The 23,596-nt window shown below is 39.8% G+C and overlaps 1 protein-coding gene across 1 annotated transcript; it reads left to right on the top strand.

Moving 5' to 3' along the window:
- Window positions 1–1,436: 1,436 nt before the first annotated feature.
- KIAA0408 lies at window positions 1,437–9,942 on the top strand (the record flags this gene model as incomplete). The annotated part of the gene is made up of 5 exons (XM_080341421.1): window positions 1,437–1,629; window positions 4,395–4,736; window positions 5,083–5,162; window positions 6,477–7,851; window positions 9,769–9,942. Exons 1-5 carry the CDS (start codon window positions 1,495–1,497, stop codon window positions 9,940–9,942), a joined length of 2,106 nt encoding a protein of 701 aa, XP_080197547.1. The 5' UTR covers window positions 1,437–1,494.
- Window positions 9,943–23,596: the final 13,654 nt, after the last annotated feature.

Here is a 23,596-nt window from a genome sequence, read left to right as displayed (position 1 = left end):
ATAAAATACAGGATGGGGAAGGACTTTGTGTGAAGCTTAAGAATGAATTTTCACTTTATCAAAGAAAATGTGGATGATAAAATGGGCAGTTCCCGTGAGTTGAAATTCACTGACCATCACTCAGACAAATGAACAAATTACAAGAAGGTAATCTGGGCTTATCCGTAGTTAACTCTCTGACAATTCATTTGTCTGCCCATAGGCTTGATTTCTGGCAGGAGACCAAAGCAATGCAGAGGCATTTTGTGACTAGAACTAGATTCCATGTCCACCTAAGTAACACAACAGCTGGCTCTGAGAGCCAAAGTTAACAAAGTCAAGTGTCAATTTGTGTGTACCAGCCATTATACCACATGAGCCGTGGTAACGGAATGAATGAGTGTTACTTCAGCCCTGCTGGCGTAATAAACATGCTGATGGTAATGGAGTTTCTATTGTAAAGCCCAAGAAAGCAAGAGGAACACCAGGCCCATAAAATCTGTAGCTGTTTTGTTCAAAAGTCAGACGAGCAGATCCAAAATATTTCCCTTAAAATATACATATTTAGTGGTTCAAATAATAGTTTTCCATCCACAGATACTAAGGTACCAAGGACTTCTGAAGGGGAAGGAGAAACTGAAGCACAAATTAGTTAAATACTCTGAGCATGGGTTTGAACTAAATTTGAGTTATTTCTATCGGAGGATACTTCCTACTTTTCCCTATGCTGGTTCTGGAACTAAAATAGATTTAGATTTTAAATCCAAAATATATGAACTCTTTATAGTGACCTATAGTACTTTATATGGTAGAATGATGCTTACTGCATGTTTATTATCTGTTATTAGCTTTCCCCTCCTGTTTTCCTTCATGTATTTATTCTAAAGCATTCATGTAACCACGAGAATTTTCTGCATGTATCAGTTTTACAGTCTTCAATTGCCAAAAGAATGTGACAGTCTTTGTTGTGCTACATGCATGTGTGAAAGGACTGTGTGAGCAAACATGATACCTTTACACTTGCAGTTGTCTTCTGAACAAACATAAAAATAGCTTTCACCCTCAAGGGCAGACGTTACCATTCAATATTATGCAGACTTGAATTTCATTGAAAACAGGTTTATAGTGAAGAATAATGACAAGGATGTGAAGTGGCCATGGTACAGAGCCCTCTGTGGCAGACATTCCTGAATTCTATGATGCTGGGTGTGCGTCCCCCTTCCCTTTCCAGATTTGGCCTGTCTGCCCTCGGGTTTGTGTCCCATAGCACTCAGTTTGTCCATATGCCAGATATATACTCACAGTCCAGATATATATTGTGCAATCATGTGATGTTGTCTCCCGCAAGCACATTTCAGTTAATTATTCTGGGGTTTTGCTAGGTTGTTTTTTTTTTTTTCTCTGAATGCTAGAATCAAACACAAGTAAGACTTATTCTGATAAACTTCCAGGAAACATTCAGGGAAGAAAGAAAAAAAGCAGAGCTATCTTCTTGCTGTTACACAGACTGTAACCATGGACCTGCATAAACAACTGGAAAATACTGAGAGGAACTGGAATAAAGAGAAGATGGAATTGCTGGAGAGATTTGACAATGAAAGGAAAGAATGGGAATGTCAATGGAAGGTCATGCAGAAGAAAATAGAAGAGGTACTTTTAAACAAAACTCTGAACACTGACATTTTCAGTTGAGTCTTATCAGTGACTAGTGGTTGCTTCAATTTATATTTTTCTGAATTACATGCTATTTCCTGTCTGTCGCTGGAAGTTTCTAATAGCTGATTGTAGAACGCAAAACCCAGGGTTAAGCAGTATTTGCAATTGCACATTTAATAGTCATGAATATGAAGCACGAGGTTAAATGTCACTTTATGTGAAGTTTGCAATGATATTGCTGGCTGCATATACTGCTGCCAGTTCTGCTAGGCATGAGCCATGCTGCTGATATTATACATGTTTTTTTCATGTACATGCTGAACAACTCCATATATGTGGTTTAGGAAAATGCATATTTAGTAACAAAAATCTAGGTATCATAATTCCCTGGCAAAAAAAAAATTAGATGGTACAGATCAGGGGGGGGTAAATGGTAATATTAAGAAGAACATCATACATTAAATGCTGCATGATGCAGAATAATTCTGACTAGAACCTGCTCCATTTATGGACAGCTTTTAGCAGACAAAACGGCTACAGTAAATATAGTAGTATGAAAGTCCTGACACCCCTTGTGTTTACACGTACTAACAAACACTCACTCCCTGCCAGTTCTAATGCATCTCCTTCCAGAAACAGTTGAAGTAATTATTAATTTTTCTTTTATCTCCAAATTGTCCCTGCAACAAAACCCTCTGGCACTCTGTAATGCGTAAATTGAATCTGCCTTGGCAACATATAGAAGCAAGCTTTTCACCACCAAGCTTTCCACATTTTTCATTCTAATATACACATGGAGTATTTTTTTCTTGTTTTCTGCCAACACCGTCCTGTGGCTGAGCAACACAGGAATGCATGGCAGAGATTGCTCACATGAAAGTATGAGAAGGAAAATTATCAGAGCCAAGTGAATTGTAGCCATACACTGCTCATTGAACCAGCCTGCAGCATAATTCCATCATGTCAGCTCTCTTCTATTTTACCTGCAGTTCTTACAGACTTTGGTATAATAGTCTTTTCCACATTTTGTCTTTTGTGTTAGGATGTTTCTGTGCAGTCTTACCAAATTTCACTGCCAAAGTGGGAGTGCTTAAAAAATTAGTAATGTGATCTCTGTGTGTGATTGAAATTCAGTTTGTTAGTTACATGAGCTGTTTTGGAATGAAGATAATGTGTCATGAAAAGGTATTCTGGCAACTAGTAGTCCTGACAATGGCAGCTAAGACCATGTTTTTCTTATGTTCTTTAGTAGTATATGGATTAGAAAAACATGACAGAGACAGAAATAAAGAATGGAATGGAGCTGAGGGGAAGGGAATAAAGCAAATCACTGGGTACTGCAGGACCAGACAAAACTGCAGATGATACTCCAAGGTTACCAGTATCCTAAGGTCCCCCTCTTAACCTCTATCTAAAGCTGCTCTTGATTTCAGTTGACTGACATTTCTTTGCCAAAAGACACATGGCTGGAGAAAAAGGGAGATACATTTTAAATGCCATCATGTGTAAAGGGATTTCCTCAATAAAACTCGTGCTACCGTATCAGCTTGTATTTTTGTTTGATAGTTTTCTCTAGCCCACCAAAACCTAACTTAATTCCTGGATTGCTCCACTAAGAATTTTGTGGTTTAGGAAATTATATTGTTGAGCTATGAAGTGGTACCCTTCCTTCTTAGTGCTATGCTGAGTTTATATTAGGCCCTTATTTCTTGGAAACAACTAAGTTAAGCCCTCAGGTTCCATGAACAGCTGGGCTTTGGGAGGGAAATCTGAAAGCCCAGGATGAGGTCAAGTGGACATCTCTGAATGTAAGAATGCTTCTAATCCACAGCACTGCCCACGAAATGGCCCTATGTTCTTCATGTTGTTATTCTTTTTCACTATCCTTCCAAAAGCTGTTGTGATGGCCTTGTGCACTGCAAGGGAGCAGGCAGATGGCAGTTCAGAGGTGCCTGCTCTGTGCTTTCTACATAAAAGCAAGTTAAGAATGAATGTTTATAAAGAGCCATGTGATTCTTGGCACTGGAAATGATACTGTAAGCAGAAGAGGTTTTTTATGATGTTACTGTTTTTTCTAATTTATAATTTATCACAGTTTCCTAGTTTTAATGTCCCAGGTGACAGGAATTAACACTTTTTCTTTTACTAATGAAGCCACTGCATCTCAGCAGATAGCATGAAAGAAGATAAGAGGGTGACAGCACATTGCGAAATAACACCATTCTGCAGTACTGATTTATCACGACAGTCATAGAGAAGAATTCCACTTGCCTGAGAAGCAGAAGAGTCTGTTCTAGTGCACATGTTGCTGCGCGTGATAAGAATTAACTTCCTTTCCTTAAGTTAATACACGTTAACAGGCTGTGACATAGCCAGAACACTCTCCCTCCCTCCCGTTCTGTCACATTCTCCATCCAACAAATCAGAGCTGTATCCACCACATAGTGCGTTGATATTACTTGGAAGAGAACAATACAGCTTCTGGCTCCAGGCAGGGCCATTGACCTCATGAGATCTCTTCCAAACCCGTCCTATGGGTGGAAGCCATACATTAAAACCATGGCAAGGAGTTTGTTACTGGTAACAGCCCTTTCCTCATCCTTTGGCAATAACAGTCTGTGAACTATCATGCTGTGTGACTCAACACTTTTCTACCAACACGTATAAAATCTTTCTACTTGGTGCTACTGAGTGAAACTTTTACCATAAAATCCATCACAGTACTATGATTTAATATAAGGTTCTGTTGTTTTTTTCAGCTTTACCAGGAGGTAAAACTTAGAAGGGAGAGCAATATGAATGTCCATGATAACAAGGCCATTCAGAGCAAGATGCTGCAGCTGTCCATGCATTCCCCTGCTTCAGAAGAGACTGACACAGTGGAGCTGAACTATCAACACCATGTGGCAAATGACAGGATGAAAAAACGGAGTTTACTCAGTAAAACAGGGCACGAATGTAAAGAAACCAGAGCCAAAAGCAGAAACAATATTCTGTTAACAGATAATGTGGCCTTTGAGACCTGTGAGGAACCTGAAGACAGCCTCAGCATCAAAACTTCCACAAAAAATGCCAAGAATTATATTGGTGACCTCAATGTAGTAAGTAAAGTATAAGCATGTTTCAGTTACAAGAGTGAGGAAAATACTGAGGGCTTTGGCCTGCCAGGTTAACCTGAAGAACTAGTCTGCCTGATCTTAGTTTTCCAGAAAGACATTGTCCCTTGTTCCTCCTTGATTAGCTGTTGATGAGTGTCTTCTCACTGTTTAAATGTGTTAACAGCATGCTCTTTACCTCCATTAATAGCCTGGGGGAATTTTTGTATCTTCCCTTGCGCTACTTTCCTCTGCTGTGAGTCTTAAGTGCAAGTCACCACAAGTTTCAAAATCATTCTGGAGATACCATTGAAAAGGCTTATGTTAAAGAACTGTTTTTATGTTTACAAAGGCTCTTAAAGAACTTGCCAGAGTCAGTGAAGAATTATGCAGCTATCAAGAGGAAATTCGGAAGAAGTCCAACCACAGAAGGTAAAAAAATATTTTAACTTTTTATATTAGAAGAAGAAAATGAATAATGTAACTGTGCTCCTTTTTCACTTTGAAGGAGTGTTTGCTGTTGAATTTACTAAGAGTTGGGCAGTTTCTGTCCTCCTAATGTTTCAGTGCTCAGCATAAAAGCATTCAAATGAAGTATACTGAAACAGGATACAAGGACACACTTTACTAGCAAAAGAGAGTTTATCTATAAAATGAAATCAGTATTTATACTAAATAAAATCAAACTTGCTTCTAGTGGCTATACAGAGGATTGGGAAAATAAACTGATATTTCTGTCTGCCCTGGTCCCAATTTTATGCAGTTCTATGCAATACTGTATGGGTTTCTTAGGCTGTGAGGTTCCTTACATTAAGCCCAGATATAGCCTTAAGTCTGGGGAACATGTCACAGACTGACAGTCCAAAGACAACAAGAAAAGGAAGAGCAACCATACATTTGTACTAATAAGCCAAACCCTGAAAAGTACAGTAAATGAACATTCCAGTGTCTGTTAAAAATTCAATATTTGTGGTCTCCTTTAGTGAGACAAACACCAGTCTTCCTATCGACTTATGCAGAAATGCTCACAAGGTAAGACTGTACCCATGGTGTGAGAGGGTACACACCATGGAAGAGACTGAGAAAGGCTATGGCTCAGTTATGCCTGCTGAGACCCCATGGAAGTCTACAGCATGGCAAGCTCTTCTCAGATGCTCCCAAAGAACAGAAGGACTTATTATGCTCCCCCATGCAACCAGTTGGCAGTCTGTCACTAACTCATTGTTGCAGCTGGGTTAGCATTTGTATCTTTAAAGCAAACAGATCCATAGCTGATGCATAGTTTCTAAACCCAGGCTGAGAAAGGTGACTTCTGAACAGATCTCAAAAGACGCATTTGTACTGTTGTGTGGAATGTTAGAAAACCTGCATGAGGGATGCACTATGTCCTAAAACTTTCTTCATTCAGTTCATAGTCAGGTAGCTTCTCATTGGAGTCATTAAAGCTCACAAGATCCCACTGTCCTTACTGCAGGATAGTTAAGAAAACAAACAATCATCTACAAAACCTCAGAATTTTAGTGACAAGTGAAAGGAATAAGAGATATTATTTCCTTTACTGAGCTTTCTTAAAATTCTTCATGTATGTTTCAAATATGTTTGGTATATCAGCTACAGCAAGACTCCTCCCAAGTCCTTTCAAGCAGCTGGTATTAAAACACCTGCTCATGGGGAGAATGAATCCATGCTGAGGTCCTCTGGGGAAATACCCTTATTGTTCATCCCTAAAATACCTCTAATTTCCAGAATGAAGTCACTTCCTTTCCTGGGGAAATCTGAGGAAACCCAAACTACAGTTATTCTGCCTGAGATGAATCATGTGCCCAGCAATGAATCACAGACTTCAACGGCTTTTGAAACAGAGGAACATAACAATAGGAAGAATCTAATGAGCTCCACCAAGGCTTTGAAAGACATATCTTATGGTGCTCTTACTGGTGACAGAGGATCAGACTTCAGAACTTGGCAAAAGAAAGAAGCTCCACCAGTTCCTCCACGGAGCACTTCTCGTCATCTAACAAACTCACTTTCTGCAGTTGTTCAGCTTTCTGAAGCACCAATAAGAGATCTAGGCATCAAAAGCAATTGCAAGGCTCAGGACTGTAGGAGTGGAAGGAAACTAATGAATCCTTCACCTATAAACCAGAATGAAACTGCAGCAGCCTGTGCAAATGAAGGGCAGGCTGTGCAAGGTCCTGTGATGGTAACTTCTGCAATACCTGTAACCAAAAATGAGTGCAATGTACCATCAAGTTTCTGCCACAACACATGGGCATATGATGTGGGCAAACTTGGAAAAGATGGTAAAAGTGAACCTTCCCCACTGTCACCCCAAAAGAGTTGTTCAGATGGAAATATGGCCCAAAGCAACAAGATGCACCAGAAACAAAATCCCAAGTCTCACAGCAGTCCTTATTTCAGTAATGACTTTTATGCCCCTGCTACCCTGCACAAGGATCTTTTGGGAAACTCTAGGTATACTTTGGAAAAGACTCAAAGAAATGAAACTTTAGCAGCAAAGATTGATGAGTTTAACAGGACTGTATTTCACACAGATAAACGTAACAATGCTTTGCAAGATAACCAGGTGCCTCGAGCAGCACCAGAAGACCACAAACCCTGTGGCCCACTGTGTGACTCTGCTATTAGCAGGACAGAAACTGTAAATACATCTTGTGTTTCAAATCCCAAATTCTGTGCAGCAAAGGAACAAGAAACTAGCAACTCCAGCAAAGCTGTCACAATAGCAGGGCAGCAAAAGCAAATAAATGGACTTCCAAATACTAGTGGTTATAGGCACATGCTTCACGAGCATGACTGGCGACCAAGTAATTTATCCGGTCGCCCGCGTTCAGCTGACTCAAGGTCGAACTATGGTGTTGTTGAAAAGCTTTTGAAAAACTACGAAAAATCAACAGTGACTTCTCCATGTAATGCAAAGTGCTGCAAAGATAAGTGGACATGGGCAAATTCTGAATTCACTGATGGGGGTTGTGAGACATTGAGTCAGTATGTAGAAATGCTCCAGATTGAGCAAGGAAAGCAAGAATTTCCAAGGAATTCGGCCAGGCATATTGGGCAGCAACTCAAGCAAGGAAAAGAGAGGCAAAAGTTACCAGAGGTAAGGTTCATAAGAATGGCAAGAGCAAAATCATTCCGTTTTGTACCAAGCTTCGGATTCTGAAGAGGCAGGCTAATGTGATATTGTAAACAATTACATTAAAATAGACACTTTAGGCCAGGGTCTGGATAAATCAGGAGTATTTCCTTAGAAGATAACAGTGTTGTGGGAGGGCAGAAGCACATTAGTAAGCATGACCAGTGAAGATGTGTGCCAGATCTCTGCTGCGGTTGTGTGAATCTAGATTTTAACTGCAGTGTAGTTATTCAAGCATCGAACTAGAGAAAACTGCAATCAGGTTTTAACTCACTCCCCCCTTCCTTTAGTTGACAAGCTATTTAATAAGTCTTCCCAAAAGGCTTAACGATACTCAGCCTTGTCAAAATCCTAGAGGGCATAGATAAGCATCCTTCAGTGTCTTGAGTGCTGCTTGGTTCAAGATTTCCTTGGAAGTGCCTGTGAAAAAGGGTATTACAGCTCCATAAAGTTTTCAGTAATAAAGTGACCTTCTCTTACTCATGTCTCAGTTTCAGGCTTGTCCTATGTATTCAAACATAGGCTCACAGAAACAGAAGAGTATGGCATAACTAATTAATTTGTATTTGGCTGAATTTTATTTGCAGAAGTTTAGAAATATTACCTTTGCCAACATTTTTTCTTAATGAAAAGAGAAACAGATGTTTTTGAAAATATACTATAAGTTGCAGGTTCTGTAAAAAGCCACAAAGAAAAAAAAAATCCATTTTCCTGAAGAGCTCCTTGGCCAGTGAACACAAAGAGACATGCACCTTAGCGTCTCCGAAAAGAGAAGGCAAATGTGTTTAGAGCTGAGGAACTTACATCAGTTCAGCCTGTCAGCTGGTACCCCTTAAACTGTCACAAACTGACAGACTGCAGTGGAGCTATGTGGATTTAAACAGCTGAGAATCTGACCATGCAGATTTTCTTCTGCATGTCTTCCTGACAGCCTTGCAGTGACGCAATATCTTGCTTAGCTGAAACATCTTTACTACTGTGTAGCAAGAAAAACCATGAAACTTCTGATTTCTTTTTCATCCAATGAATGTTTGATAGGAAAATGAATTTTTATCAATAAATATGTAGACAAAAAATAACGACCAGATAATGACTGAATTTACATAGATGTAAGTCCAAAATAACTTTACTAAGCCAACTGACTTTTCTTCATAAGCTCACCCTTTATGTTGTCATTTCTATCTGTACAAACTGAGCGTGGAATACTGCCTGGTAAAGGAAAACCATTTTAGGTCCAGCAGCATTCATGTCACAATGACATAAAGAACTACAGTTGGCATAAGGCATTTGGTTTATTTTAATTATTTCCAATTTACTCCACTGTAGCCACAATCAAAATCTGTTGGTTTTCCTGTGTATATGAGGCTCTGTATGCAGACATGGCACTTCATTAATACACGGCCATTCTGAATTAGTTACCAAGTGTAAACAGCTCCACGTTGCACTAACAAAAACAGAGTTCATAGCAAGATGTGACTGCTGAAATAGGATCTATCAAAAAATACACAAAAAGTATGTATATCATACTCCAGTAAAGTATGATGGTATTCTGAGTTCTATGTGTGGAACAGTAAACAGAGTTAGCTCACAAAACTTTCAAAAATGAAGAGAAATGAGAAGTGAATTTCAGTTTTGGCTTGCATTAACATTTTGTACCTTTCCTTGTGTCTGACACTTGTCGCTATATATTTTAAACCACAACTGATGGGAGAATCCCTATACATAGAAATAGCTGTTCTCCTGCATTCTGCACATTACTGTGCTCCTTTTAATAGCTTCAGACCACCTGTTCTGAGGTCACCCCAAATGTGTTCCTGCATTCCTGCTGCATTTCACAAAAGCCATCACTTGTTAAAGCAAGGAATTGCCTTTGTGTTCTAGATATCTGTGCCAGCTAAATGTTCAAGTGGGAAGGGTTTCTCCCGGCCTGCTCGGCCAGCGAATCGACGCTTACCTTCCAGATGGGCATCCAGGTCACCATCAGCACCGCCAGCTGTGAGAAGAACGGCATACAACTGCTCTGTCTCCTTTCGGTCAGAGACCTCAGTCATCTGAACCCAGAGTTGGGTTGGATGGTGGTGTGAAAGCTCTACGTCTCATTGTAACTGTGTTGGGTATGTGGTAGAGCAACCAGTTCTACACTGTTGTGTCTTACCCAAGAGTGACCCCTACCACCTGCCGGACAAAGCATTTTGAATCTTAGGTCATCATCACCAAGGTCTTCAGTGTTTTTATTGAGATGAAATAATGATACCCCTGGTTTTCTCTGTTTTTTTTGGTAATAGCTCACATGGAATTTCTTTTGAATGGCATCTTCCTTAATTTGCCAATCAATTTTGAGTTGAAACAATGTATAGTGCTGTATATTCTGACTCTTCTGCAAACAGCAGAACGTAAAGCTGTATGCATGATCATGTGTTTGTAGGTGCATGTGTTGGACTAGGAAGTATACAGGTCTGTATTTAGAAGAGACAAACTGTGCTAGTGTTGACATTGAAATTACAACCTATATGCCTACCTATATATACTTTGTGTTTATTTTAAAAAGTTTGAAATATACAGTCCTGATGACATTTATATTTTATATATCTTTTACATAGGTTCACAGGTGTAGTATTTAATGAACAAAAACTAAATATTGCATTTTTGTGACTGATTGCAGCGATGATGCCTTGCACAATATCTATCTGAAGCAGACTGGCTTGACTGATTCATCAGTCATGCTTCATGACATCCTCATTCAGTTTCCTAACCCTTATGATGTTAGGTCAAAATACCCAAACATATTTTTTCTGAATTAAAATATTGTACTATTTGTAATACATTAGCCTTTTTCAGCACCAGAGACATTCCCAAAATGTTCCAATCCCTTTAAAAAGCTTAAATGTGCCATTATATATATATAGCATACTGTAAACACTTCGGTAGTTTCAACTAGAGTAACATACAATTTATGAAGGGAAGAAAAGGGTTGTATACGCTCAATTCTGTAAAACTTATTTTTCCTTCTAGCATTATAACTTTGAGGTTTGGCAAAGGCAGATAACAATGGACTTGTTTACTTTCACCCAAGGCAGGAGAACAAGGACCGTTGTTCCCAGGGCTGCAGCCACACTCCTTTTTTACTCTTCTCCTAGACTATAGAGTGCCTGAGCCACTTGCTCACTTACTGCTCCCGGACTGACTCGTGGCAGTCAGTTGCGAAGTTTACTTGCACTCTAGCAACAAGCTGCATCTAGTATGGAAAAATTGCATCGAGGTATGATCACAATGGTGCCCCAAAGCCTAGACACATGGCGTTGGAAGTATGTTTCTGCCATCACCTGACTTGCTATTATGGGCCATCTGAATGATGTGCACAGAGCCTGGCTTGTTCCTTCCCGCAGCATGAAAGAAATATGGATGCTACCCAGACTCTTGCTGAACCTTCAGAAAGACAGTGTCCTTCATCCTGGAATTTTAGCACCCTTTTCTAGGCTGTTGCTGGATGCGTAGTGTGATAATGATGACAAATGTTACCTTTAAACAGCATGTCTAGGTTAAAAGGAGTAAAGAGGCACTTCTTCAACATCAGCCTGACCTTGTCTTGCAACTTTTCTTCTTCTCCTGGAGAAACCTGGTGGGTTCCAAGGAATTTCAAAAATCATCCCCCGATCCGTTAATGTGCACATCTTCCTATGTGAATGTAAAAAGGATTTTGGACAGAGTGTAGGCTTTTGTCCTAGTGAATTGTATGTATGGCAATATAGGGAAAACTAGTTGTGCTTAATTTGATAGTGATCTGTTGTCCTACTCGAGTCATGTTGAGAATCCATGCCTTTTCCCTTCCTTTAGGGCCTTACTCTTCGTTCCTCTGTACAACTTTGGTTTTGCAGAGAGAGGAAACAGGAGGCCATATGTTCTGAGCAATATAGCCTGTATGGTAGTACCAGTAACTGCTCAGGCATAGCAGTTTCAGAGCTAGTGGGCACTGGAGCTATAAATCCAAACTTATCACACAATTGTGGCTGCCTGCATGGCAAAAACATGTAATTTGCCCAATCTAGACTTCTGGTCCTTTCCAGACATGAGTGGTTGGACATACCAATATATGAAGGCTTCAAACAGACCAACAGTTCATCAAAATTTACTCAGACATTATTGCAAAGTTCTTACTGGAAAAGATACAAGGACAGAAAACCTGAAGAAAATTTATACAGCTTGGATAGAGAAAAAATCTGTGTGCTTGACTGAAGAATCAAGAGTAATATAAATTAGCCTGTTTGCCCCAATTTAGAGATTGCACTCCATTAACTTCCTTAGAACTAGAAAAATTAGGGATGATTCATAGTGGATTTGGAAAATGGCTTAAGATTCTAGCTTACTGTGGAAATTAGCAAACCAAAATGCCTTCCAAATTGACCTTTTAAATGCCTAAGTAGCTGAGCAGCTTTAAATGCCTCAGGCTGAGGAAAGGGTAATATGAGAGAACTGTAAAAAAATGGTTCTTAATTCAGTCAGTGTTGACTGCAACAAAACTTCTTCAAATTGCCTTCATGGTAAGTTAAGAAGTTTTGCTTTGAAAAAATGGTGGTGCACTTCTGTTTGAAGTATGTAACTATTAAAGTGTTTCCCTTCGTTAGTCAGTGAAGGTGTTTCTTTAGTTCCCTTCAGTTTCTTTGATCACCTTTGACGGATATCACATTGTTGAATAACACAGAAAGGATCAAATACCTACAACATTCCCTGATGTATGTAAGTTTAATGAACAGAAGGTTTTTGAAATAAACTAATAGGTCAAGGACAAGTCCTTTTTGTCAAGATTTTCTGTGTCCATCTAATTACAGACATTGGTTTTGCTGCCCAAAAGTACCAACACTGATGATTTTGGTCTGTAGGTGGCTAGTTAGACATACCAATTTTAGAAAGTTGCCACTAACACTGTTTAAATATTCTCTTCAGCTGCACCTGGAACAGGGCCAGTGCTCTGTGGTAGCTTTTTTAGCTGCCAGACTGTGATTACTGAGTCATAGAAATGGCTTTATTGCACTTATTTGCTATAGGAGGAAGAGCTCTGTTGGACTTTCAGGTTCCTCCCATGTTATCTCTGACAAGGAAATAGAGTTGCCTTGGAAGCTCTGAAACAGGAGTCTCTCTATACACACACTCACTCACACATATACACTTATGTAAGAACCACAAATGATCTAAGTATAACTTGGCCTTTCTATTAATCCTAGTGTCACCTATGGAAGTGGTGATTTTTGTAAGCCTGTTTTTAAAATAGATTTTTAATATTATCCTTCCACATGCTATCTAAATTCTTAATGCAGATATAGGTTCTTCTTAACTGTGCTCTGAACTAGTTGAAGACTCTCTTTATTGCATGTTTGGGCTTTAATACTGAAATAAATACAGTGGGGAGTTTTCAAACTCCTGGCACACATGGAGTCAGCTGCCCATTGAAATGGGATTGTTCACTAGGAATCAGCTGGCTGGTACTCACTTGACAGAAAACATCATCCTCTCTCATGCTGGGAGATAGAGCCATAATCTTTCCCTGAGGCCTTTTAAGGGTGGAGTGTGGCAGGCTAAAAACCATAGAAAAGAGTCAGTTGGGCCTTATCTACAAATGCAACAGAGCGGGCCACCTGAAGGCTGGAAAACCAGCCTGACTCAGAGCCTCTGCCAGAGGCAGAAGGAGTAAAGGGAAAAAAATTACTTTAAAACCTTTGGGTATCATTCCTCAAACTCAGAGTACAGTTCCACTACATGTTTTATCTTTCCAGTGTTTTTCATTGACTTCTTATGTACCTTTAAAATGTTACTGAAGGGATGAAGTTTGTTTGTTCTCCAGCAGCAACACAGTTATCTTTCACTACTACACATAGTGTAAGGGAGTTAGCTGCTATATATAGCAGAGAATTGCCAAACAATGTAATATAATTTTCCAGAGTATTCAGAGCACCAATTTATTTCTCCAGTTGTCTATTTTAAAAAATGTTTCTGCAAATAAGGATTTTGCATCCAAATGGCTTCAACAGCATTTTAGCAAAGATCTACAGCACCCCAGCAGGCAGGCTATTTCCCTTAGAGTTTTGTTATTTCTGGACCAAGCCTAAATTTCCTAGCATGCAAAATTTATGCAGTTCTCACAGTGCTGCTCTGCAAATACCTTCTTTGGCTTTGAGATCTGTAATATACAACTCTAACCATTATACTGCTGATATTCTCTATTGGACTAATCTGTAATGGTGTCTTTGGTTGCATACATGGTCTTTAAACTGGAAGGCAGAATGCGTTTGCTCTAAACACACTAAATCAAAGCCCCCTGTTGCTTCTGGCCTTTTCACCCCTCCTCAGCTTCCAGTGGATGCATATTTTTATGTGATTTATTGCCATTGGTCTATACGTATATGCCATACCACAGGACTTTTTATTTGTACCGCAGTCAAGATATTTTTTGGACAGCCTAGTCTAAAAAGTGCTGATACTACTATTTCAATTCAGAAATATATTAGATGGTGATCTATTGTTTTGTATCACTGAAAACGCACTTTCTTCATCAACTGTTAGTGGCATACTTTATACAAAACTTGTGCTCTTGTTCTTTGAAATGGTGATTAATCTGCTTTTGAGGTTTGGTTCTATCGCTCTCCCTCTCACCTTTCTGTTTTGCAAAGTACTTGCATCAGCAGAAACATGTTTCTGATGTGTACGGTTGATACAGTTGCTGTGCAGCTATGGGAGCTCTTACCTAAGGGTGCCTTGCTAACTATGTTACTCTAAAAATAATTGTATCAGAATTTCTATGGGGTAAGAGAACTCAAACCCTCAATATGATCAAAGTGAAAGTCTGCAAATAAAAGTTAGAAAGAAAAAAGAACAAGAGGAGGGTGCAACACTTGTAGTAAATGTTGTGGCCAGTTCTTTGCTTCTAATGGAAGATCCCTCTGCTGCCTACTTCACTACTTCATACCACCTGAAACTTACAGTAATGTACTGTCTTTTTTCAACCAGCATGTACAATTCTACTGCTCTGTGAGCCTGTAATAGCAAGAGGTACTGATGGGCTGATGTTAGTAATGTCAGACTAACACCAGTCCTTCCACTTCCCATATTTGGTGGTGTGGTGGTTATTGAAGAATGCTCAAGTTTCATTTGTTATTCCTTTCTGTGGCAGCAGGTGGTTTTATAAGCAGGTCCATGATGGTGCTCACTGCATGAACATTGTGGAATGCACAACATGTGTCCTCCACCCATGCTGTATTCCCAGCACTGCACAAGGGCATACTCTGTCAGGCTGCTCGAACAGGGAGATTCCTGGAAGATAAGTGTGAACCAACCTTGTGCTTCAGTACAAGAGCCACACTCTACCTCAGCTCCACTGATTGTATCAGGCAGCAAGACTAGACTACAAGCAATTTCCATCCTCAGTACAGGATGTTTTTTACCACACTGGCACAAAAAATACAGTCTTATGCTCTTTTGGAGAGGGATGCCCTTCTCTAGGGACATGTGAGGAACAAAGAGTAGAACCTGTCCTATGGTGGTATGTCTCCTGAATTCGGATCAGACCCATTTCACATAGTGTTAAATACCATACTGCTTTTGAGGGAAAAGTGGCAGGAGGAAAAAATGAGTGCAATATACCAATTAGTGTTTATTCTTATCCTTTTCCTAGTGCCTATCCAGGGGCTGCTGTTTTACACATTTTCTCTGGTAACCACAGTCTACAATGTTTCTGTTTAAGGGTCCAGGGTTTGATTCTTTCTAGCGGTGTATGTTTGTGTGTATGGGCAAGATTCACTGAAAAATGACACTGTAAGGGTAAGCCCATACATCTTACACTTTTAAATCAGTTTATCTGATGTTTGAACCCCAAATATACTGCTCTGTTGCATGAGATTATGTTTCCTTTTGCTACAGGGCAGATGTGATCCCAATATGAATTGTGGGGAAGAGAGTAGTCACCGCACAGGTGTGTCTAAGGCAGTAATACAGGTAGGCAAGCTGTACTGGCTGATATTAATGGGTGAGCTAAAATCCCTTGACTAGTCACCCCAGGAAAGCCAGATGTTCTTTAATATTCAGTCGCAGTATATGTGTAGACTTCTACTAACTTGCTAATGTGTCACAGGGATCTTAATGTTGAGGTTTTGATTGCCTCTCCAACTGGTGGCATATAACTGCCTGTGGCAGACATCCCTGCGAAATCATTTTCCAGTGGCCCTCCAGTTTTCCTAAAGTAGTTTACTGCAGTTGGAAGAATTTCTGGCATCACCAAGTTATATTAAATGTAGAAAAGGACTTTTGTTAAAGAAAATTGCACTCCTATGTGAACTCTGCAAATATGACACTGACAGCTGGCATGGTGACATAGAAAATCAGACTGGTTTACTTCTGTATCATTTCTGTATCACAAGATAGCAGCAGCAGATCAGCTACTCTGGTACTATATATGATACATTGCTGCTTAAGAAATTATTGATGGCAGCACACCACAAATGGTTACACGTGCGCCTATGGTCTGCTTGTTTATTTGCAGACTCCTAGTTTCCACAGAAATATTCTGATTGTTTGGGGAGTTTGGGATTTTCTTTTTTCAAAATCACTTGAAGGCAGCTGAGCTACCCAAACTACCAAAGCTATTGCTGGTAAGAAGTTACACAGGGAGTTTCTCTGAACCCAGAATGTCTGCTCAGAGAAGAAAATGGCTACCAAAGGAGGTAAGATGTTCACAAGCTAGCTCATACACTGTCACATCTCTTCTGTAAATGTATATATACATCTATCTATACATCTATACATTGACATTGACACATCTTAGCAACTTTTCTTCCAGGAAGTCCCACAGTGTCCTGTGCAGCTGTTTTTTCTGTAAGACAGCATTTACTGCATATATGAGTACCACAGTTAGATAAGTAATACATACAGATAAACTATATCTAATACTGTATGTAAACAGACTCTTCCCAAAGAATGGTACTGAAATGCTTTACATTAAAACCAGAATGCAGCTTAATGGGATACAGCACTTTTTGAAAGCCTATTTTCATATAAGTAAATGCAATCATAAATATATTATTTGTTAATTAAACCAAATGTGCTTATGCATGTCACCTTTTCCTTCCTTATTTTGTAAGCCTACCTTACAGCTCTGATCCTGATTTTGCCTCTTGTTCTGGAGGGCGGGGAAAAAAGGTGGAAATAGAGATAATCAGAAAAATCCTCTAGTTTAGGCCCTTCAAAATGACTGTTACTGGTCTCCCAGTACATGCGTATGAGACTGACAATTTCAGATTAAGCAGTATTGTCCATGTGGAGAAGCTTGAATTTCCATTTCTCCTTTCTGTAGTTTTACTTCTTCCTTCTCTCTCCTTCCATTGGGAGGTGAAGATGCAACCACCCAAGGAGAAGACAAATAGGTCTGGTAAAAATAGTTGCCTGGAAGATTCTTTCCACTCTGGTGTCTCCTCTGCAGGCCTCCAGACCTGCAAAACACATGATGTTTTCACGGACCAGCTCTGAGAAGCCAGAGAAAAATGCTTTTTGTGGGTTTTCTCCAGTAAGCACTAAAGTAGCCAGTTTGGGGCTGATTAGTTTTCTGGTTTTTTGGTTTGTTTGTTGTCTTTTTTGGTTGGTTGGTTGGTTGTTTTTTGGTTTTGTTTTATTTTTGTAGTGTGGAGAAAGCTTTTGCCTTTTCTGTGCTGGAGTCTGTCTCCATCTCAACCACCTCTTGGTTGGATGGGTTTCTGCAATTTTAATTCATTTTACAGCAAAATTTCACAGCAGTTTGGACAGAAAGTGAAGAATTCCTCATTCTCTGTTGGAAGTTAGCCAAAAAGTGAACTAGATGTACAAAAGTCCAATGAGAATTTAAAACTGTTTAAAAATATCCAGCCAAAGTGATCTGCAGTCAGCCCACCAGGGTTTTTAGAACTGAACTTTCTCTTTAAGCTTGGCGCTGGGACATAAACCAACTTGTTTCTGTTGTAGTGAGTGGAAAGTGGATGATGAAAGTAATTTGCAACATTCAGAAATGAAGATAACAACAGTCTGGTGATTTAAGTATTGTACAGCCTCCTATGAGTAGTTTTCTATTATTCTGTTTATCCTAGGTTGCCATTCAGTATCAGCCCATATGTCTTTTGGTCCAGACTATTGTGTTTCATAGGAGGTACACATTTAAATATGTCTTGGAGAATGAGGCTGATGTAATGCTGAAGGCACCATCTCTGTCACCTGTACACAGTTACAGTCAGTCTTAGCTTAACTGGAACAAACAGTGGCGTGACACTGGACTTGGGATCCCAACCAAAATCATAGTGAAAGGAAATGTTGAGACATTTTAGGGTAGGGAGTTCAAGTCATTTATCATTCATTTCAGCTAAAGTAGTCTTAACTCCTTCTCATGCTATTCTGTTCAGACATTATAGGTTTGCAGCTTCTTTACAGGGCCAGTTTGAGTATATTCGTATTTTTCCCTACCTACATTTTCCTGTGATTTGGAGAAAGACAGGCTATAGAGAAAGGACTTTGAATAAGATTGAATATTTCCCAAATTCAGGATGATTGGATTCAGTCCATTCACTTGGCACACAGGGGTCAAATGTAAACTGTGTCTGACCAGAATTTATCAAAAGTTGGAGAGGAACTGAGTCTCCAAATTCAGACCTTTGGTTTAGTTTAATTGCTGCTTGAACCACCCTGAAATCCAGAAGCAAATCTCAAATTAATCTGCTAGTTCTGGTACCTCCCACAGACTTTGAATTTTGAATGACTTCAGAGAGAAACTTCAAATTTTACAGGCGTGTGTAAGTATTACCAGCATGCAGAGACTATAATGAATATCAAGGCACTTCATGCAGCTCAAAATTTTATGCTAATATTTCACACTGGCGTTCTCCACTCTAGCCTGTAATACCAACTGTATAAAAGCCATGAACCCCAACACCCACAGGAAAAAGAATGACAACAAAACCACCAAAAAGCCTACAGGGAAAAAAAAATGTCAAACTCCAGCCACACTTGGGACATCTCTACTAAAACAAGGAAGAAGACATCAGCTTTGCTGCCTGGGTTTCAGCATCGGTGACTTGTTGCCAAAGATGCATGCGGAAATGGAGTGGTCTCTTCCTCCTGTACAGAGCAGCATTTGAAGGACTTCCCCATGTTCACCACTGGATTCCTAGGTTTCCATCGACTTTCTTGAAAGAGCAACAACTGGCAGAGCTGAATTTAAATCAGGTCTTGTGCAAGGAGTGGATACTGATGTCATTAGTCATCATCTTTGTTCTGAAACTCCTTGCTGTTCCTACCGATCAAGAAAGGCAGGAGAAAAGAAGGGTCTTCTTGCCACCCATAGCAAGTTTAGGATTGCCAAAGGGTGACTCTTACAGCATTTCTTTTCCAGTACTAAACCAAACAGCCTCACTTCTACTCTTTCTGAAATGGTATGTGCACACAAGTGGTCACTGTTGACTAAAACAGTTTTTCATTACAAGGAATGTCCACCCGGAGAAGCTGAATTTCCATTTCTCCTCTCTGTAGTCAACTTGCTGTTGACTAATTGAGTATTACAGAAAAGGCCAGTTGCAGCAGGGCAGGAGTAAGGAAATGCAATTCTTTAATTCCTTATTTATTTGGCAGAGACACAGAGAATTTGGCTTTCATTACACACACAGTTTTCACCTTTCAGTTGGATCAAGAGGAGAGAGCATTTGTACATCTTCATCATTTCAGGCAGGTCTTGATCTGCAAAATTCTTAAATGCTATCACACAAGAACTTCTGATCACTAGACTTTGTTTGGAGGTAGGATAAATGACTGTGGTCCAGCTAAGTCATAAATCTGAGGATTAGGAAGACCACCCATCTCCCCACAGGCAGCTTACAGTGTGAGACCATGTTAGATATGAGATGTTAAATCTTAAAACACTGTATTGGTACATGTTTATCTTTTAGCTGTGTTTTCTGCAGCCCTGTGGAGCAAGCATTAACATTCCTATTGTTGAAGTGAAGAAAAATGAAGCAGGATGAAGGAAACAAAGCAGAAGACTGGAGCAGAAGCAGCTGTAGCAATATATGATGTGCCATGCACTTTTTTACTGCCTTTTCACAAGGGAAAGAGTGAAACCTCCACCATGTTACAAGCCAAATGCTCAGATTGATATCGGCTCACCTCATGCTGAGGAATGGAAAACCTAGCTGATTTGGCATTGGAGGGGGTGAGGGACTTGCAGGATTCATTTCAGTAGCTCTTCCTGGGAAGGTGGGTGCCTCCTGCAGAAGGAGGGAAGCAGCTGGTAAGAGGAGGCACCTGCTATGGAGCCAGCCTTGTTCAGCTTGCTGTCACTGCTCACCACAGCCTAAGCAGAATTTCTGCACCCCGAGAGCTGCTCCAGCTCAACTATGTTACTGTGCCATTAATACACTCTTGTAATGATACAGCAGATTTTCTGTCACCACTGCCCCAGTAGAATCAGTCAAATCCAATAATGCATTAGCCTGGGCTGAAGCAGCATATAAGATATTCCTCTATGCACCCTGCAGTGAATCTGGGAATGTGTTGGTTTGTTATAGCCAAAGGCAGAACAGCCAAGTAGGGGGGCAGAAATCAATCCCTAGCAATTGGTACAAGGCTGCCCAAGGGTAAGTCGTAGGTCTCTGGTTAGAATGCTGAAAAGACAAGAAGGCAGATCTGTTTCATGAGCTTTGCACTCTGCTTCTCCATGTGGGGCTTCAGTCTCTCAGCCCTTTCTCTTCTCCCCTCCCCCTAACATGAAATATCAAGCTATTAAGTAGTTCAGAGCTATATATACATCTCTCATTGAAGAATGTACCATTTGGTTCTTAGACTCAGCTCACGGTAACTTACCGGTTGGGTACAGCCTTTGGTTACTTTCATAGATTAGCAAGGAAAGATTTATTTAGAGATTTGGTTGCTTTCTCAAGTAATTTGATAACTGTCGAGCTTGTTCTACCCAGCGAACTGGGTAACATTTGGTAAGTAATCCTGTAAATCTACATCCACAATCTAAAGGTTTTTGTTTGTTTATTTGTTTGGTTTCTTTTGAAATGGATGTATGTTCTACAGAGGTTCATCCTTGTATGTACACCTCTGGTCTAGCAACTGCACCTTTACTATTAGTTTTCTGTTCTTGTTCATCTGAAGGAGCTTAATCCAAAGAACAGAAACAGCAGCAAGATGGATCATGGGACTGGGACTTTGGAGATCTGTGCTTATGTTTTTTTTATTTACCAGGACATGTCGTAGCTGATCTTAGCTCAAATCACTGGGAGAGATTCTCAAATAGGGACCTAGTGCTTCTTCATTCCTATAGAAGCAAGTGAGGCACTTGTATAGCTCTGCGGCCCTTGGCTTTCCTTCCCCATGTACAAAGTAACAGTTATAATAATACTTTCTTTCACTGATTGGTCTTTTTAGATTGTGTTAGTCACTCTGCAGACATAGCAGAGAAACAACAAGAACTCCCTTTCAGTGCAAAGGAATGGTAACAAATCCAAAATCCACTGAAATCATTAGAAGTCTTTTCTATCTTGGATCATGCCCTGTGTGTTTAAGATCAATTTTCAGTTAATATTTCCTGTCATTGAATTTGTGAGAATACTAAATGAAGGAACCATGAAAGAAAAATCTGAACAGATGCAAAGATAATACTTTTTTTCAATTAACAAATATTTCCCAATTACACTTTGGCAAAATTTGCTGAGTGTTAGTCCTAGTTCTAGGAAAATGTGGATACCCCAAAGGCTAGCTGACAGTCTTGCTGACTGTCATCAAAAGACTGATGACTGTCATCATCCCCTATTATCAAGGTAGTGGATAAAGTTCTTAAAATATTGCTGAAGTTACCATACAAGGCATACTGGATTCAAAACCGAATTGGTCTGTGACAGTCAGTATGAGTTAACAGATTCCCTGCATCAGGTTCCAAAACTGCAATACTTTATTCTCCTGCCCTGATGAAGGTCTTGGATCCATGCAACTCCCACATTTAATTGCTCCCTACTCGGTTAAAAACACATCTTCAATCCAGTGCTGGGCAGCCACAGTTAGCACAATCAGATGTTTTAATGAAAGAAAGAAGTTGTAGGTGTTGCCAGCAGAGCTCACACAAAGCACACTGAAAAGAGGGGCAAGCCAATGGCTGGAAAAGTTTCTCTCTCTTCTCTTTAATCATCCCTCCCCTCTCCTGCTGACATTTTCTAACTCAGTAGAAGCTGCCAAATCACAGATGGTTGTGGGGCCTGCATGAACCAGAATAAAACAAGGAAGCTAGTATTTGCAGGAGAGATTGGAACAGCAACAAATAAGACTGACCTGATTATTCAAGCATGGCCAGAAATAATGCCAACCTTCATCTTCTGATACTTGCTGTGTGGCTTATATACCAGTAAATACTGCAGAGTGCAGTCAAAAAGTGCTGCATCCCCTTTTTTCTCCTCTGGTGTGAATCTAGTAGCTGTTTGGTGCACCGAACCTGCTGACTTCTAAATTTTGCTATACCAAGTGCCTCAAACACAGTTTGCAGGGGGCAGCAATACAAAATGTTTGCTCACACAGTCATAAATATAATTTTTTTTACAAAGATTCTTAATTCTTATGTAACCAATATTCCATTTTGATGAAGATGTGATGTTGCATGCTGGGACTTGTAGTTTTCGCACTGTAAGAGTATATAGAAGGTAAGTAAAGGATCAGCAAATTGCTGACAACAGTTGATTCCTGGTCACTTTTGCTGCCCTTTCTGATGCTTTGTTATCAAAGGTCCATGCTGGAGTAAACGTATGGATATAAGTTCAGTCACTGAAGTTTAAAGAATACAGAAGGGGAGAGGAATGCTGAGTTGCAGACAAGACTGGTTGAATAACCTCCTCCAAGAGCAGGACTGCTGCTGCAGTACAAGCCCTGCCAGACCTTAGTAGCAGCCAGCAGTATTGTGTACTTTGGGGGAAGGAGAAAACAAAACAAAACAAAACCCAACCACACAACAACAACAAACAAACAAACAAAAAAAACCCCAGGAGTAGGAACATGAGCTAATTTTTTTCTGAAGATACAGTTTCTCCTGTTCTTGGTCACAAGAATATCTATCTGTGCACATGGATGGATTGACCCTTTCATATTTTTTGGATGGAGTACAATGCCATTGTTCCTGCTTTGTAACTGGAGAGCAGAGGCACAGAGAAACTCAATTTTTAAAGTCACTGAACTGTCTAATTCCAGAGACTTCTCCTGGGAGTTGAGTTGAGTTTCCAAACCATTATGATGTGGCCAGCTATTGTCTTTCCTCCCTTCCTGGTCAAACTGAGATTACAGGGTTGAGAAGGAAATTGAACCCACACCTCTCACATCCACTATTATAGCTACATCCCCACCAACTAGGACTGCTATTTGGGCCCTGCTTATTTGTACTGTTCCAATTCTGTAAATTGCTTTAAGCTGTAGGCATACATAACTTACATTCCTGCTTTAATGGCAACATAGGTTAGCTGTGCACATAGTGAAAATATACATTTTTTAACCTGCTTTTCTTTCATTCCTCCCCCTGCCTTTATGAGACAGAGAATGAGTGCAACTTCCTAATTGACATTCTCTGGGTCATTTTATGTCATTTTAGTCTTGTTTCTTTTTATTCAAACTTCTAAAATCAGACAACTTCTAAAATCTAAGAAAATGGTCTCAAACTTTTCAAACATCCTTT

Source organism: Nesoenas mayeri (assembly GCF_963082525.1).
Source record: "Nesoenas mayeri genome assembly, chromosome: 3".
Classification (NCBI taxonomy): domain Eukaryota; kingdom Metazoa; phylum Chordata; class Aves; order Columbiformes; family Columbidae; genus Nesoenas; species Nesoenas mayeri.
Note: the sequence above shows the minus strand (reverse complement) of the source record. Positions and strands in the feature narration are given on the sequence as shown.